This window comes from Osmia bicornis, chromosome 7 (assembly GCF_907164935.1).
Source record: "Osmia bicornis bicornis chromosome 7, iOsmBic2.1, whole genome shotgun sequence".
NCBI classification, from domain to species: Eukaryota; Metazoa; Arthropoda; class Insecta; order Hymenoptera; family Megachilidae; genus Osmia; species Osmia bicornis.
The window spans coordinates 3837941-3857504 of record NC_060222.1 but is presented as its reverse complement, the minus strand read 5'-3'; the positions used below and the strand labels follow the sequence as shown (position 1 = coordinate 3857504).

General features: G+C 41.9%; 1 protein-coding gene across 6 annotated transcripts in view; it reads right to left on the bottom strand.

The window, feature by feature from the left end:
* Positions 1 to 5243: 5243 nt before the first annotated feature.
* Positions 5244 to 19564, bottom strand: part of LOC114873055 (longitudinals lacking protein-like) — a 113881-nt gene continuing 99560 nt past the window's right edge. Inside the window, exon 7 of one of the 6 annotated variants that reach the window (XM_046286464.1) lies at positions 5244 to 5554. In XM_046286464.1, the coding sequence (XP_046142420.1) occupies positions 5310 to 5554 (245 nt within the window). In that variant the 3' untranslated portion in view covers positions 5244 to 5309. Of the gene's footprint in view, positions 5555 to 5644; positions 6252 to 6558; positions 6958 to 7244; positions 7553 to 12602; positions 12834 to 14320; positions 15153 to 19564 lie in introns of those variants that run through there. The other 5 variants (XM_046286437.1, XM_046286447.1, XM_046286453.1 and 2 more) reach the window with 5 other exon arrangements.

The window sequence follows — 19564 nt, the reverse complement described above, 5'->3', positions numbered from 1 at the left end:
AATCTACAAACACGAGGGCAGTCAATTAAAACTTTCTCTATCTTTAAATATTCACTTTTGCAGTAATGCCACAATAATTTATCATGCATTTAAAAAATTGTTGTTCCTTAATTACCGACCTGTATGATCCATCGATCTTTCCTCCCCGATGTAGTTCCTAAGATCCTCGTTCTAAAGCTATGGTGGCGCACCAGGACAGCTGACAATTATAATTTCCAGTCGGTATTTCAGATCGTAAATTCACGCGGCAATTACGATAGTTTAATGGTACATCATATTATTGATTTTCATAAAAAGTAAATTTATTTTATTCGCAAAGGTACATGTCTTTTGTTGAATAAACGTATGTCATTCGCCTTCACGATTACACGATCGTTGATGAATTACAGGCCAATGAAACAGTGAAAAATCACACTTTTTTCCGCTTAAGTACATAGAGCTACGCGTTCGTGGTTTGAATATTAAAGGAACTTTAAAATTCGACTTAAATTTTTAACTTAATCGCCGGACTATTATTCGCAGCAGCCTCTAATTCTCAAATGGATACTTGCTTGTACTTGTGGTACTTGTAGGATCATTGCCACACATATCGGAAGCTCTGTTTTGCGCATTTAAACTTTCTTTCGCTACGGAACACCCAACAATTACATGAATTTAATATTAGAACAAAATAGTTCCCTTTTTTCTCTGACGATCGATGCGCTTTTTATATACTTATAATCGTCTAGCAAAAATCTATCAAAGCTGTTGACGTATCAACTTCAAAGTCGCGTTTATCACGCGTATTGCACTATTATTTGCATAAGAAAGTACGATTCGTTCGAATAATATAGGATACGCACTCGTTACATTATTCCTTTTCTCTTTAAACGAAAATACAATCTTCGGGTTTGTCTTATAATTAACAACAGGTACCGAGGTACCATTCACTGTACGGATTTTTTCAACGTAAAAACTAGAGAGTAATCTTTGGCACGGTTTAGAGGTATTTGCAATTATTCTCTGAACCATCGTTCTCGTTCGCTTCGTTCGATATAAGCTGCGAAGACGCCCCTTTTTCCGCGGTTCGTGATAGTATGCAAAAAGCACCGGATTACAAAAGATTCAGACGGATTCGTTCACGGCCATTTGGCCCTTTCTATGGATTTGTAGCATTTCCTTCTCCCTTATTCTTTTCACGTATACGCGCATAATATATTTTCCCTTTCGCTTGCAGAAAATACCTACTTTCCTTATGTTATACAGTATACATTTACGACTTACACGCTAACAGATACTTTACTAATACCTTTTTTTGGCACAAACTCGACGATCACACTGATTACGAACATTGAAAATATCCTAATTCACTGGCTCTCATACGGAGAACTACCCAAGTGTTACACTCGCTTATTAATGAAACTTTGCCAGCTTGTAGAGCTCGAAGAGCTAAATACGCCTATACCCCCTTTTGGGGGCGGCTAATTGTTTAAAAGATATTAACAATTACAGTTAGTTACTCCTTACATTTTGAAGTATGGCAAACTCACACATACAACTCGCAATCTAGAGTTCAACACGGTTCAAATTCTTGGTTCCCAACATTCTTTTTTTTTTAATGATACTTTGTCTGTTTTTGAATAACTATTACATGAAAATTATCATAAAAAAAAAAAAAAAAAATTGTTGGTAACCAAGGATTTGAACCGAGGACCTTCAGATTGCGAGTCATGGATCCGCTCCGTGGTTATACACATGACTCGCAATCTAAAGGTCCTCGGTTCAAATCCTTGGTTCTTATTTTTTTTTTTTTTTTAAATGATAATTTAAAGTTTCATTAATAAGTGAGTGTAACACTTGGATAGTTCCCCTTGTCAATCTTCTATATGTACATCGAGTTTCATAAAAATAATGTATTCTTTTAACAGTCCTTTGAAAAATGGCATCATTTCGTTAATACTTTAGCGTAAAGAATTTATTTTGATACCCGATGCATTTATTAATGCCCTTCATACTTTGTCATTTTAATTCGAGCAATTAAGTACTAGTAGCGATTTAAAAAAAGGAAGTATAACAACAGATTTGTATAAAATTTAAAACATACGTATAAACAACAAGAAAAAAAATTACGATTTATTACTTAGGTGACTATTAGACGCTGGATAAATAAATAAATAAGTTCTCCGTGTGGGGATAATAAAATAACGAGGGGGATAGGAAAGAAATTGTTTCAGTTTCGCAGTTCAAAGGTACAATTCGAGTAAAGGTGGATTCTTTGATGGTCTCGCAAGTGATGTCGATGCTTGAATCGTTTCTTACACCAGGCGCATTGAAATCTCGGCCCGACGCCGCACTCGAGCCGCAAATGCCTCGTCAAGTTGCACTTGTGGGAATAAGTACGTCCGCATTTCGGACAGAGAAACGGTGGACCCTCCTCCAAATCCTTCAGCACCTTCCAAACTGCAACATCGTTTTAAGCGTTCCGTCAAACAATCAGCTTTACGTTCGATGCAACGAAAAGGAAGGACGACGAAAGTAGAAAAAGCATGTTGGCACAGCAAAATAATGTTAACAATGAAAAAAAGGATATGGTAATTTTGAAGGCCTTATGTCGAGTCATGCTGTCGCAAAATAATTATATCTTTCTTCGAAAAATCAAGCCTCGATGATCGAATTGACTGCGTATTCTGCAACTGAGATTAGCCCGCTGTGAACAGTAATTAGGTATCGATTGATTGCAAATTACTCGTAACATGCAATCGCGTTTCTATACAACAGCTAGTTAATTGAACATCGACTACTCTATACGAAAAAGCAAATTCTTCTCTAACAGCTTATCCTTCGAAATAATAACATTTCATTAATACAAAATATTTATTTCTATTGGCGTACAATTGTAAATATATATTCTTCTCTATTCTTTTATTCAATGGCACTGTATCGATCGATGCGCGTTCGCATCGAACAGTCGGCAAACCTTCGTACTTTTAACAAATCTATTAAAAACTTATACTTTAACATCGTTATAAAAACATCTGTTATTACAATACGCAACAAGATAAACGAACGTCATAAATTCACGTAACTCTATCCCGTATCGCGTAATCTCGTTTAATATAAAAATCAACAATGGCAGCAAGTCAGTCTGCGTGTAATTACAAAACGATAAGCGAGCAAAATTTATTTGAAACATTATCATTCGAACAGGCTAGTTTGTGATTAATGTTTCTGGTGGGTTCTCATGTGCAACACCAAGTTGTGCTTGTGTTTCGATTTCTTGTGGCACACCGGGCATTCGAATTGCGGTTCGACGCCGCACTCGAACCGGATGTGCCTGCTCAACGAGTGCGGTCTCGTGTAAGCGTTTCCGCAACGGGGACATGAGTAGCTCGAGGAATCGCGGATACCCGTGGCCGTAGCATTCTTTCCGACGAACGAAATCGCGTTCGGTAGATTCTCCAGTACTTCCTCCGAACGTGCCGAGTCCTCGTCGTCGTTTCCGGTACCCTCGATCTTCCTGGAACACTCGTCTTCGGAAGCCGGATTCTCGGTGGCCATTTGATGACTTTCCGCCATCAATCGAAGGTACAGAGTCTGGTACTGATAGTACCATTCGATCGCTGCACCTGGCGAGTACTTCCGCTCTAAAAAATAGACAAGGGGATCAGTATCGTTCCGCAGTTCCTTAAGCTCGCTTCCCTGGAAAATCTGGAATTTCTCTGACCGATGGTTACCACCGTTCATACGCGTCGATGGGGCTTACGTGGACTTACACAGATTAGGGGACACATTTAACCGATCACCATGAAAGCAATTACACTTAAGTGAAATTATCTTGTATCTCCGTCGCGAAGATCTTTCGCTTCCGCCCTGTTCGCTGTATGTTTTATGAATAATCCGGTAAGTCGCGTCGAGTGCCGTTTGGACGTTCAATGCCACGTCGAAATGGCACATCGAACGCGATTTACATCTTTCATTCCCTGTTAGAACTCTCGTTGTTTCGCGAGACGATTTTTTAGGACAGGTTAAACCCTTTCAGCGTGTGTTATGGGCACGTTTACGAGCATCAGGTTCACCACATGGAGAAGCCGTTAAGATTAAATAGCGCGTTAAGTTTTCGTACAAGCAGCATTAAACGCGTCCTTCTGTTCGATCGATACGTGTAGCATTCATTGAATCGACAATTATTGTTTTTATTTTTTATTTTTTTAATGAATTGCTTTATTTTGTAGAAAAGATGAGCGAGGTTCTTGATTCGTGTACAATGATCAGTAAGTTGAAAATTGATATCGTTTGTTATCAGAAAATAGAACGATAGCCGTGATTCTCAAGAGTTACAACCATTCGCCGTCGTGTTATCCTCGTATACATTTAGATAATGAAATTTACACGCTTAGCATACAAAATAATCAGAAGCATCCGTATTTACAGTCAGTATAATCGCCTTGATTAACGACAAGTGATAACAATGCGTAAAATTATACTTATTCACGATCGTTTAAGGAACATTTCCTTGTTTTCAATATTCAAAGATATCGATTACACGTACAAGTAATTTAACCATGGCTCGTATTCGACGAATCCTGCCCCGTTATATTATTGTCGCACATAAATGATTCATCCTGTATAAATAAATAAATAAACGTTTATAGTGAACATCGATTGAGTGTGTAGCGAGAGTTTTGTTCCATATACGAGTCACAGTAGCGAAATTCTTTAAGAAACGACAATTTCCTAGAGATTCGTAAAAGAGTAACGTTTTAACGAAGTTTCGGTAATTTATGCCGACCCTGGTAATGTTCGTTCAATTTGTACTGATGGTAGAACTTTTTCGGGCACAGGTTGCAAGAAAACTTTTTCTCTTTGTTACCGCACTCCACCCTTTGATGCCTCAACAAACTGTCCCTCCACTTGTACCTCTTCCCGCAACCGAAACAAATGTTGAGCGAGTTTCCGTCGGCGCGTGACTGGAATGCTTCAAGTTTCGACACGTCCGTGTTGCTGGTGTAGGGTTGAAATTCGGATGGCAACCCTAAGCCAAGTTTCCACAGGGAGTACTTATCTGAAATTCAAGAAAGAAAAGAAACCGCTTAGGAACTGTTCTCGTAATTTCTTCTCCGGCTGAAAATGAACGCAAAACACCAATCGTGGGCATCGTTCGCGAAATCAATCGTAATGAATTAAAGAAAATTCATTTTTTCTCAAAATACATTATGTTTTATTTCTCGTTCGAACGTACAATATTTTTGTTGAAACATTATCTTAAAAACCGAGGGATATTCGTCGAATGGAACAGAATTAAACAAGCAAAGAGAATTTAAATTAAAGGATCATCGATGTTTATGGTTTACGATCAAATGATGACTCAATTGATATCTTCGATTAAAACGTTTCCCGCAATGAATGCACCAATGTCGCATCCGATTTTTGCCGCACTCGATGGACTGGTGCCTTCTTAAATTGTTATGGTGCTTGTAAGCTCGTCCGCACTGGCATCGGTAACGCCTCGTATCCCACGTGTTCGATTCGAATTCGTCGATCAAGAGAGGATCCACCTCGGCGCATTCATTTTCTCCTGAAAAAACAAAGTCTCGTAGTTAGGGCGAAGCTCGATAACGCAACGAGCACGCGATCGCGATCCTCTGTTTATCTTCTACGTTCGAGGATAACGACGAATTACTCACAGAAAACAAGCAAACACCTTTAGCATTCATTTTGCAAATTTCCCCCTAGAGCATGCGAGATATTCCCGGACCCAAACGTGTACAAAATCATATTCAAATTCTAACAAATTTCAAATACAGTTGGAGGAGGAATTTCGACACGGTACAATTGGGCAAAGTTTAATCGATCAATTTAGGAAGTCGCTTTGTCCGAAGGAGTCGAGACGTTGTCTTTTTCGCAAGCCAGTCTCTGATGCCTCCTCAGAGTGTCCAATCTCTTGTAACCTCTGCCACATTGAGAACAATAGAACTTTTGTCGATGAAACCACTCGGCCTCTCCTTGTAAATTCTCCAGAAACGCGTCGCATTTCATTTGGTGTCTCTTCAGGCTGTAGATCCGCGTGTAACTTCGATCGCAACCGTCGCAGCGAAACTGCTGATGCGATTTCACGTTTTTACGAAGCAGGCTCGTCTCCACGGAATTCAGGATGCTCGAATCGCCGAGCAAATAATTCATCGGTAGTTGCCCGTGGAACACTTCGCAAATCTTCGAATCTTCTCCATCGTCATCCTCCAGCGTCTCCGCGTTCTTCTCCAGCAACTTATCGCCTGCAAAGACACGTTCCCCGTTAAAAACGACCATTTTTAACGATTCGAACATTTTTGCCAAAGGAAACATGCATTCGTTTAGTTCCGATCGACCTTGACGCTTCCGCGTGGATGGATTTTGTTAGTAATTAAGAAAGCTGATTACAACCGAGAAGCTGGATAAATGTTTGATCGATGGATAACCCGTTCCTTCAACGAAAACTTATCCTTCTAAAAATCATAACAATGCACTTGTTGCAAAATCCTTTATTGCAGTTAATTATGTCTGATCGTTACAATTGCCTGTTATCGATTCACACTTTACAGTTGTTAATTGGCGGGCAGGTGAAATAAAAAAGTGAAAAATCCAGGAAAAGAAGACGAAAGGTATTAATCACGAACGTTTACTGCTGGGTTTTCGATTTTATATAGAGACTCGAATGCATCGTTTTCACGTGCGAGATCATCGATAATGGCTTGACGAATTTCTTGCCGCAGAAACGACAGAACAGCCTGTCCCCCTTCACTCGGCAATAATTCTTCTCGTGTCTTCGAAGACTGTCGAGCCTGGAGAAGCTCTTGCCGCACTCCTGGCACATCACCGTCTTCGCCGCCTTCCTTCGTTCCCCCGTATCAGCGACATTATAATTGCTGGCCACAAAGTCGAACAAGGTTTGCGGCATCTCGTACTCGTTCTGTTGCTTCAGAAACCAATCGCCCAGGTTCCCTGCGAAGAACGAACGGTTCGCGTTAACAGAGACACACGTATGTACATTCGTGGCGTGTTTGATGGAAAAGGGGAAAAAAACACATGCATCGATAGAAACACAAATTGTTCGACCGTTTCGAAAACGGTCTGCGTGTAAAATGCGTGAAATTCGCCTCCATTTTCCTTCGGGTTACAAAGACAAAACGCGTTTCTTTTCTTCATCTCAAACGTTTATTGACAATAAATGGAAATTCTCAAAATCGAAAACGTAAATATATCAATTAAGTTATTATCAAGTTTTACGAGGATTTCTCGCTGATTCAAGAAGCGCCGTGTTTGGTGTTGAGATGATTGGTCAGCACGTATCTTCGATAAAACGTCTTCCAGCATATTCTGCAACGATGCTTCGGTTGTTTCGCGCATTCGAGCCTCTGATGTCTGCGAAGATTCGCCATCCGCGTGTACGCTTTTCCGCATTCCCCGCACACGTAGCTTTGCATCGAGTTGTGCGCGACGCGCTGCACGCGGTGTCTGACCACTTCCGGAAACGGTTTCACGTCCTTTGTATCCCCGACGAATTGGCAGGCAGCTAGCTCGTCCATCTCGTAGCCCTCTGGAATGTTACAAAAATTCGTTACCAAACGTTAATTGAAAAAGCATCAGGAGAAGGAATACGTAGCTTTATCTACAAATTAATTAATCGACAGTCGCTTTATTAAATTCGTGTTACTTTGGGAGGAAAAATACAATTTGTTAGATTCTTTAACAAATCGTCAGCTTACGAAACAAGAGGAAACACCAGAACGAAAATGGATACACAGACGTATTTTCTACAGGTACGTGTCAAAATCGGTACTTCCATCGGCCACTTGGAAGTGCAAATGATAGACAGTCATTAGTTTCGTTTCGTTCGCTAAATCATGTTCGAGTGATGAGATAGCACGTGTTCTTTCAGTCTATCGCGTCTATAAAACTTCCTCGAGCAAAACTGGCATTTGTTCCTCGCTTCCTTGTTGCCGCACTGCAGTTGATGACGACGAAGGCTGTACATCCAGGTGTACTCCCTGCCGCAAAGACTGCAGATGAACAATTGCGGCTGTATTTGTTGCGGTTGTTGTTGTTGCTTATCGTTAGGATCGTCCGGGCAGTAAGGGAAGTAGATCGCCTCGAAGTGCCTCTCCTTCAGCAGCATGTCGTCCATCGACGCGCTCTGATGATCGCTCCAGACGTTCTTCATTGGGTAACCTGTCGAAGTAACACACTGGTGAACGAACAGCGACAGGTGAGAAAGAGAAAATACCTGAGGATAGAGAAGAGGGACGCGAAGAAAATGAGCTATGATTAATAGAAGAGAAGGTATACATCGATCGCGGATGAAGAAACCGTGTATCATAGTTAATTCAACCAGGCTCGATCGTTAAAATTCGTTTATTTATCAATACATATAAAACAGCGGGATACAAAGCGCAGGAAATGATTCTGTCACTTTCGTTTCATCGAACGAGCTTACTTGAAGTCGACGAAACATTAATACATATCGTATACGTTATCTCTACAAATGTGTTCGCACAGTTTCTCAGTACCTGTAGAAAAACTGAATCGATTTGTAAATGCACTTTTTACAAGGAGACGATACATCTGCGAATGCCTTCGCACGAAATCTTCTTGAAATTCACCAAAGATTCGATTCGGTAAAATGAATTTATTCATTTCAACGAGTTTCAGCGAGAAATGATATTCTTTTCGTGAAAGGTAACGCAACGAGGTAGGTGGTTGCGGTTCCGCGAAAGCTTCAGAGAAACGCATCCGAATGCTACTCCCGTTCTTCGGGAAGCGCGAGTGGATCGGTGCTCTTCTGAGAGACGTTCTGCAACTTCCTGCGACATCCGACGATGTGGGAGTTCAATACGAATCGGTGCCTGAATCTTCGATCGCAGATCGGGCAAACCTCGCAAGGCACCACGCCGCATTCGAGCCTCTTGTGACGACTGAGCGACGTGGTAGCCTTGTACGTTTTCCCGCATCTGTTGCAAATGTATTTAGGATCGGCGTCCTTCGAGTTCCTCCAACTTCTGATCGGTTTGTACGGCATACCGAGCATAGCCACGTGATCCCAGACCAAGTCGCTGTTCTCCCGGGGTTGTTGCGATTCTTGACTCAGCAGCATCGTCGCCAGAAGCCCTGAAACGAGAGAATTCGTTCGTTAGACCGTTGATTATCTTCCGTAAACCCTCGAGGCAGGATAAGGGAAACTAGAGTTTACTCTGACGTTCAGAGAATCAAGCGAGATTGAAGCGCAACACGTCTACGATGAACGACGGACCCTTTCGAGCGCAGCCTTCGAAGAGATCAGGGAAATAGAGGATACTATTGAAAAAATAAAAGAGCGACAGCAAGCTGGAAAATAAATTGTTATTTCAAAGTCGAAGTGGATAAGCACAGCGAATAAGAGAACACGAGCTCCGTGTGTTCGTGGAGTTATGGAACAGATTGAACAGATTTTATATTCAAGGAAAACGTTTTATTGCATCGTGTAAAAGCTGTACACAGTCCCGGTTGATATTTTCACGTTGAGCAGCATCTTTTTCTCTCGATACTTTGTCTTCAATTTCTATGGTAGATCTACCATCATCATATAAATATGTATATCACGTATAAAAAAGATATACTTCCGGGATGACGGAATGAAAAATCAAACCCGTTCGTCTGAATTTCGTGAAATCCGAATATTTTGGTATAGAAGTTGCTTGGCTGAAAGGCAGAATACGGCGAATGCTTCATATGCTTCCATAGTAATCTCGTTTTCTTCTGCACGAGGCCAAATGATGGGTCATTTTGAATCTATGCATAAACTTCTTGCCGCAAATCGGGCAGCTCTGTCTCGGCTCGACGCCGCATTCGAGCCTTTGGTGTCTCCTCAGCGACGTTTCCAATTGATAACCTTTGCCACACCTGGTGCACTTGTGAATCACCGGTCTCCTCTTGTACTGCAGGTTCTCGATATTCTTCACCGTGAGCCTGGGCACTGGAAAACAGAGCAGAAACGAAATACCAGTCAGTAAGGGGGGACAGGATCGTCCTAGGACGAAAACGACGAAATAGAAAGGTTACACGAGACTCCGGAACGATATCGTTACATTACAGTTTCACGTGTAATGGGAAAAGGTCGGATAGCTGAAAAGCGAAGAGAAAGTGCACGGTTTATAAATTGAGGAAAGTGCAAAAGTTTCTCGAAAGAAAGAACACTTGTTCGTAAATGTGTTTCAGGAAAATCAATTTCATTCGATCAACAACAGGTGACATTTATTCGTGCTTTTTCTTCGCATTCGTGGGACACTTAACCTCGTACCTTTGATCATGAAAGACCGATCCAGTTGGTAGAAAAATAGACACAGGAGCCGTAATTGAAAATGTTACATCTTACCGTTTCCTTCCTTTCTGATCTTTTCACGTTTAAAGTCTTAGGGAACTTGGAAAATTTCTTTTCGCAATACGTAACGTTTATTTCCTAAAAATAATTAACATCGTTGAATGTTCCTCTCTGTTTCGACGCACACGGTGGGGAAAACGGGGGCAAATGACAATGGATCGAGTAGAAAGGATCGATCACGATCGATCTGCTCGATCGACGAGCACAGACGATTTTCGGCGGACGCGGAATTGCCGAACGGTGACTAGTTAATTAATCGACGATCTCGGTAGGTCATATGTTGAGAAAATGGATCAATCTAGCGTGCGATTGCCAACGGTGTTTGTGCTTGAACTTCCTGCCGCAAATCGGGCACTCGAATGTCGGATCCTTGCCGCACTCGACTCGCAGATGTTTCTTCAACGAGTCTCTCCACATGTATTGCTTGCCGCACTGGTAACACCACCACATTTTCTTCGAGGTGGCTGCAAAGAAAAATCGACAAATTAATCTCATACTCTCCTTTCTTTTACCATCTGTTTGTTTTAATTTTTTGTTATCTCTTAAATCAAGCTGCTTCAGGCACGCCACGTTTCGCACAAAACAACTAAAAAAGCTATGTGTAACGGGTAACACAAAATTCTGACGATAACTGTGATCTCGAGATGACCAGTCGGAAATCTCGATGAGACAAAAGGCAAGCAACGATCCTCTTTCCATGTGCCAACGCTCGATCGCGCTAATTAACTCTTCGCGTATTTCGCGATGAAAGTAGAACGCTGGAATCGTCGTCTTCTTCGTAGACGTGTTCGCGTTTGAACGAGGAATATTTCATAAACAGTGTTTATTGTTAACCAAAGTTTTATTGGCATGCTAGTTTCTTCGGTGGTGTTAATCGACGAGAAAGTAATCGTGGACGAATAATCGTGAATTTCCAGATATAGACGGCTCGAAGAGGAAACGGTGCTTGTTACAAATTAATATTATGCATGCATCTTAAGTGAGATTGCCAGCGATGCTTGTGCTTGAACTTTCGGCTGCAAATCGAACAGGTGAACGACGGTTCCTTGCCACATTCCACCCGCACGTGGTTCTTCAAAGAGGCGCGCCATTGGTATTGTCTGCCGCATTGAAAGCAGGTCCACATTTTCTGCCAATACGCTGCAAAAGAAGAAGCGAATCGCGTTAAGTTAACATTTCAAGTTTCCCTCGATTCGCGGATTTCTACTAGCGGAAAAGAATCGTGTAAACGTCCTCGAGAATTTTTCAGGAAAATTAGACGTTTCGATTGATCGGTCATCATGGAACCTTTATTGATTCTCGTTAGACAATTTTGCGTACAATTCACTGGAAGCCCCAGATGTAAAAAATTCGTATTAAAATAACGGACAATTGAAAATAGACAAAATATTTATTGCACGGTTTCATCGTTCTTCTCGTTTTCATGGAAAAATATTCGCCCGATGGAAAACGCGGAGAGATCGGAAAATGTTTGATCATCGATATCTTCGCCTGTGCAAATTCGACGTCAGATGCGATTGCAGTCTGTGCTTGTATTTAAACATCTTCCCGCAAAGAACGCAGTTGAATCTCGGCTCCTTTCCGCACAGACGAAGATGCGTGTACATGGAAGATTTTCTTGAGTAGATCTTGCCGCACACTCTGCACGGGTAAATTGTTTCCCGAGTAGTCTCACCTGAAACATAAATGACGAATGACGCATGGCTGGCGAACAGCTGGGCTGATTCGATCGTTGTTCTAAAGAAGACTCTTGGAATTTTCGATAGACGGTTTAATCTTCACGACTTTTCCTGATTTTTCGAAGGTGATCGCGGGATATAGAATCGAGAAAAAGTTTTTGGAAAAATAACGCATGCGTTCGATCAGAGAAGTCGATGAAAAAATCGACGCTCTTTCGTTTTTGGATGTAGCCGTGTTTAGAAGAAAATATTCCTAACGCTTCGACAGCCAAGGAAAATGCTGGGAATAAATTCTTGTTGAACACGTTTCGCACTCAAAAACTTGAAAAAATTTCATTCGGCAACGGGGAGGTCATCTTGAAGAAAGTTCTCTTTCTCCAAGCTGAGAAAAATACTCAAACAACATTTTCTTCGCCGTTTATTCTTCGTTTCTCTCGTATTCTGTTATCATGAAAATCAATAGTCGCGATCGAAGGTTTCCTCGATACATGGATCGATTAATATAAGAAGAAATTAATATAAGATGTTTGTACTGAATACGCGGTGGTCGACGTTTTCGTTCGTGATCCATCCAACGATTAATCATTCGTCGACGTAATTGTGAATGGATTTGTGGTGTTTCGTCACGTGGTGCTTGTGTTTGAATCTTCTGCCGCAGATCTTGCACGAAAAGCGTGGCTCGATACCGCACTCCATTCGTTTGTGCAAATTCAGCGATTCTCTCCATTTGTACGTTTTCCCGCAGTTGTTACACGGATAGCGAAAGGTAAAAATCACAGGTAAACCTGAAATCACAGAAAGGTAGACATTTATTAAAACCACGATTCCAGCTACTGTCGATTCGACAAACGCAACCGGTACCTTTCTATTTCACCCCCATGAATCATACACTTTTCAATACTTTCAGCCTGAACGAAAATGCGCTCAAACAATCGTTTTATTAGCAAATTTCAAAAATATTTACAACAGTCTTTGTTGGCTATCATTAACAAACTATAATTAATCTACTAATCGTATACGAAAGTTACTCGAACAACTTAATAGTACAAACGACAAATTGTCGGCCAGTCTTGCCAGGATTTTTCAAATTTCACGCGAGAAATGCTCGGAAAATTGGAAACGTTTGAAGGAAATAGGAAAATGTGTTCGTTTAATGCGCGTCGAACCACGATTGATCGCATCGATGTCGTCTCTTCAGATGCGCTTTCAAATGATGTTTGTGCTTGAATCTTCTGCCGCAAAAGATGCAACCGAATTTTGGCTCGATTCCACATTCTAGTCGACGGTGTTGTTGCAACGACTCCTTCCATTTATACACCTTGCCGCAGTTGTCGCAGGTAAATTGTTTAAGCAGGCCTAAAAATTGAAAACGATACAACCAATTGATACTATTCGAGCAATTACCCCAGATACGTTTGTTTTGCATTTCAATTCGATTCGTATTCTCAATACCGAATTCCAAACGTATCGTTTTTCATGCGAGTATTCTAGCAAAAGCATTTCCCGCGATAATTTTTTGCCTTTACCTAATTTTACTTTATTTTTACCGGACACGGTATTTTCAACCGGTTGCACGCCACGCGTTCCTTTATTCGTTTAATTAACAAACTCTCTCGTACAGTTTCCTTCGTAAAATACACATTTATCGAAAGCACAATGATGCGAGCAACACAGTTTCTAAATAGTAGCTGTATGTACAAAATAAGGGATGAATTTCGCGAAACATTTCATCCCTCGTTAAACGTTCTTCCCGTTCGAGACAGGCCAACGATGAACGTTGACCAAGTGTTTCTTCAGCAACCATTTATGACGTATCTTCGCCCCGCAAATGGGACAACTGTGTTGCGGATCCTTTCCGCACTCCTCTCTCTCGTGTCTGATCAGAGACTGCATCCACCTGTACTCCTTGCCGCAGTTCGGGCAGCAGTGTCTGCCGAGTCTCTTGTAATAGTCTGAACTGCAGTAAGCTGAAAGAACAACGAAGTTTCTGTAATTACATTCAATGGTTAACCGTCTCAAATATCCTCGTACCGTTCCTTACAATGGAAAACTAGAATCGTGCCCTGTTCATCGCGATTAATAATTCAAAACGCCTCGATAGTTGTTTGATGAAAACGCTTTATTTGAAAATCGAATCGTTCGCTTTTTAAACGATCAATGGAAAATGGTCGTTCTTCGCTGTTAAGGTCTAGATGTTGGGCGCAAACCTAATATCGAAAATAACATTCTTTTTATTCAAAAATTTACCGAGACATTTTTGATCGAGATCGTCCTGCTTTTATTCGACACTGGTTTCGCTCGATCATGCATATACAACATTTACATAGAGGAACTAAGAGTCTCCTTAGCGTGTACATTAGCGTATATACATAAATCGTACATCGTATTTTCGTTGGAAAAATGCAAAGAGAAACATATCACTTGTAAATAAAACGTAGAACACATTTGAGAATTTATGAAAAATACGAAGCGACGGCAAGAATACTATAATAGAACATCAGTCGCTCGCGTCCTTCCGTTTCATCGAATCACAAATACGACTATCACGAAAATCATCCTAAACATCGTTTTAATTGGCGGAATAACGACGCGTATCGAATTGATATCAGTCTTATAATTGTTGACGGAGTCTTTGAATCTCGTAGCGGTGGTAGAGTATCAACGGCGTTCCGCCGTGGAAATAAGCTAATCTAGACGATACCATGTCCGAGATACGAAAATATATCAGAAAAAAGAAAATAAAACAGCTCGTTCCTATCATCTGCGGAATGTTAAAAACAAAAATTGCTAGAAACGGGGTAGAGAAACGATTCGAAGACGCGGACACGGTTGGCAAAGTTCTTTCGATCCCTTTCGACGCGAAGGGAGAAAGTTTCGAAGTCGTTAACCCTTTCACTCGAGCTTGTGAACGTTGTTCTCGTGACGCAACAGGTAATCTCTGCGTTTGAACTTCCTGCCGCAGAGTGTACACTTGTGCCTCGGTAGTTTCCCGCAGCCCTCCCGCAGGTGTCTCGTCAACGAATCGGTCCACGTGTAACGTTTCCCGCACTTGTAACAGGTGAAAGGTGCGTCGTAATTAACGCGATTGTGGTCCCTCTTCGATTCTGAAACAAAGGACAAAGAGAACGGTAATCAGATCGAGGAGGAATTTTCGTTCAACCATCGACACAAGCTTCCGTCTATCGCGGCACGTTCGTATTCGTTGCAACAAACTTGATATTCCATTTACGATTTTGACAAAGCATCATAGACGACCGTGCGTAATAACAGCATTCGGTAGTAGGCTTCTTTCAAATTACATTCGAGGAACACGAAACAAACGTGACACAATTCGTACACGAGAGGCGAGGATAGGGAATCGAGAAAGGATAAAGATCGTCTGAATAATCGGTACGTCTCTTTATTGCTTACAGCACGTGAACCGTACTCCAGCGACGTTCGATCCCGTTCACCGCGCGAATTTCGTCTCTACTCTAATGACCGCTAATTAAAACGTTCCGTGAAATACCGGCAGTAATAAGGATCGATGCATCCGTGGCTCAATGGAATCGTTTCAGGTGCGAGGTGAGCAACTGCTTGTGACGAAACTTTCGTCCGCAAACGGAACACGCGTACTTCGGCTCGACTCCGCACTCGTACTTCAAATGTTTGCTCAGCGAATCCCGCCAACGGTATTGTCTTCCACAGTTCTTGCACTTCACTTTCTGCTGCTTGCCGCAACCCTCTCGCAGGTGGCGACGATAGGAGGATCTCCAAGAATAGCCTTTACCGCAGACGTTGCATCGGTAGAGGGTGCAGTTCGACGAGCCTTGTCCTACGGCCAGTTGCCACCCTGAAACCGTAGTTCGATGGTCAGAGACACCGGTGAATACGCGTTTCCGCGGTTTATACGCGTTATTACTACCTTCCGAATATCTCCTCCGTCATTTCCTCTCCCATAGACTCTTACTACTTTCGAATCGTTCGCGTTCCGGCAAACGGAGCTGCGGGTTTGCTTTTAAATCTAAGGCCCGCGTTTTTCGAACGGATGATTAATTAGGCTGGTACTACCGGGAGGTGTCGAAAGCAACAGTAAGAAATTCGCGATGCATAAACCATTGTATATTCAGCGGTATTTACAAAGATTTGCATTGAACCTTATTCTTCGGCGGTATGTACAAAGTTAGCGTGAATGTGAAACGTTTGTTTGATAGGTAAAGTTTAACAGAGAATGCGAAAAGAAAAATATCGATGGATTTCACTTCCATCGAGCGTATGGTTCGACGCTTAAGCGTTCTTCGAACGCTTCCCTTTGCGTTCCTCTCGATAAGAGAGGATTCGCTTGACGGATGAACGAACCCCGATTCGGCTGAAATCAAAAGACGATTAGTCCGACGGACGCTTCGAAAGTAACGTCCTCCGTGTGTAACGCGTTTCAGGAATCACGGGTGGTCGCGTTTTCTTTTTCATTTCCCCCATTTGAAATTTTGCTAGTGCCCGACGACGACGACGACGACGACGATGACGTGGTGGAGGAGGATGACGTTGATTCTTCGTGATTGAACGGTCGTCGTGTCAGCTGTTTCTACGGTCCTAGAAGGAAAATTCGCCCGTGAATGGTCGAGTTGTGTCGCTGGAAGTTGGCCTTCTGCTTGAACCCCTTCTCACAGATGCTGCAGATATATTGTGGCGGTTTGCCGCATTCGTCGCGGAGATGACGCTTCAGGCTGCCTTTGTTTCTGTACGCCTTACCGCACTTGAAGCAAGGAAACGGCTTCGGCAAGAAATCTGGGATCCGTGGCAACGGATAACTGCTTCTCGAGCAATCACCTGCAATTTAGAGGTCGAAAGGCTTCGATTATTCGATCTAATCACGGTTAAGGGTGAGAGGAGAGGGCGCACGCGCACCTTTATTAAATTGATCTTCGATGATGCTGGTTAATCGTACGACCGATTCCATCGTCTTTCAAACGCGATCTTTCTCGATTGGTATAATTAAGAAATGAGTTTACGTGTGTAAGTAGACGGAAGAAAGTGCAGGAACTCGAGAACCGAAAGAATGATCGATGCGTTTCGAGTACAAGAGTATTAAAGCTTCTCTAGTCAAAAGCGACAGCTTCCGTTTCGCACGCAAAACGCGGCACATTCGCACACCCTTTCATCAGCAGATACGCGCACCCTTTCGCTACTTCTAGATTCTTTCTCGGTCGATCTTCGGGCCAGGTGTTCGTTTGCTCATCTTCGGGTGACGATCGGGAAATGAAATGAATGACAAAACATCGCCGGCTACACCTTCTGCGTCTTTCATCCGCATAAGCTTTATTTTTTACTTGACACGCGGCCGTGGAAACGCAACGAAATAAGGAATACTTCACGGAAAACGCTCGAAAGAAGTCGTATAATTGTAATGATAGAAACGTTTGCAACGCGTCTGTTTAAATTTCATTTTCGAAGGTTTTCTCTTCCGGATGCGACGAGGTATCTTCGCGCGGATGTAATATCTTCCGTTGGAGTTGTGATCTTCGATTCGTGAACGCGTTCCTCATGCCCGACTTGCGCTTCGCTCTCTGTAATACCGAAAGAAAACGATCAGTAGGTTATTTCGTGGTTCCTTTGGAAATGTGCACTCTTTTCTTTCATTTAAGTGGATTCTTACCTGAGTGTCTCTTTTGGAGCTGACCCATATGGATTTCGAAACGAAAACTTTTAGAAGAAAATTGAAATCAAATGGAACATTGACAGAACTCGATAAACATTTTTACAAATCAGCGAAAACGCACCGTTTGCAAAAATAAATAGCAATGAGTGCGGTTGATCGTTCAAAGACTAACGCGGTATAAATGTTGACAATAAAATCCGTTTTTCCACAGCAGCCGCATTCAATTTGCGCTGTTTTTCCCTCTGTAATTCTCCTCCGAGATGTTAATTAAACGACACTTTTCACGCGCAAGCTTTACCACGATTTGAGCTTCTGGATCGTGTTAATCTTGCTAAACTGTCCATCCCAGAGAACTATAAAAATCCAAAAAGGGAGTGACGTCAGTACATTATTTCGTCCAACCTGAAAACGAAACGCACAGAAGACGTTTAAAAAATTGTAAATTTATTCATCAACACGTTTACATCCGTTTTCATACGCGGAAGATATTAAAAATGGTGCGTTTCATCGACGGCAGTGTCTTTCCAAGGAGAGTCGGTTCGTTAAGACGGATGTTGAGCAAACTTTCCTCGGAAGGAAGTTAGAAAAATAATAGACGGTTCGATTCCAGCGACGATGAGCTAGCAATTAGAAAAATCTGTGCTCAATGGATCTCTGAGTCGACAACTTTTCAAGTGCTGTGTCACGTGGTGCTTGTGCCTGAACATTTTCCCGCACTGAGGGCACGGCTCGCTCGGCATTTTCCCGCACTCGTACCGCAGATGTCGATCGAGGGAACTCTTCTGACTGTACACCTTCCCGCAAACGCAAATGTACTTCTTCTTCGAGTTCGAAAACGAAGCGGTCAGATCCGGGTAGTTATCGAACGGAAGCAGCGGGTCTTTCAAGTAAAACGAAACCCCCGTGTCATCTGAAATCAGAAACAACACGCTTTTCGTTAACCATTCTCAGCTGTATAAAATAGATCATGGTTTTCTGCTCTCCGCGCATCATCTTCTCTCCTCTTCTAATCAGGCTTTCTAATTATTTACAAAATATACCACGCGACTGTTCTCTTATCGTGATAAAATTGCACGGGGTAGATTTACCAGGGGGGTAGATATTTTCGACAATTTTATTGCAAAACTTGCAAACGTTTTTTGAAAAATATTTCATACATCTTTAAGTCGATCGAACGACGCGACAATATTCAACGTCTCAAAGAAGAAAAAGGAAAAGAGGCAATGAAAATTCACGAAGGACAAGTCTGCTTTCAACGATCGCAAATCTGTTTCTTGACGTGCTGTAACCACATGGACAATTTGATGGTTCTATAGGTGCATCGTTGGCATTGATACTCCACGCCACAGTCAGCGCGTTGATGACACAGCATCGAGAATTCATACTTGAAACGACGCCCGCAATGGCACACGAGAGGACCTGAAAAAGAAAGCGGAAAATGTGTCAGTACGAGGAAACGAATAAATCATTGTCATCAGCGTTTCGCCGTGACTGTCTTAAACGAATTACTTTTAGAATCTGAAAATGCGATTGCTTCCTCTTTAAAACGAAAGCGAATGCAAAAACGAAAAATCGAGAAGGCAGATCGTTGTTGAATAATTAAATTCAATTCTTTATTATTTGTCGAGTATCCTCGCTAACACAATGGTTATCAGTGATACACTCACGATGATAATCATACTTCTTTAAATTCGCAGGAAAAAAGAAAAAAATCGGAGAAATCATAAATCATAAAGAATATATCGTATATGTATAACATTTTGTGTACGTAACATGCGACTCTCATTAAAATCGGCTGATGGTTAATTATGTACTTAACGCTCGTCACCCGTACATGCGATTTATTCTCTTTTACGTTTACCTTAGCTGTCGATTACT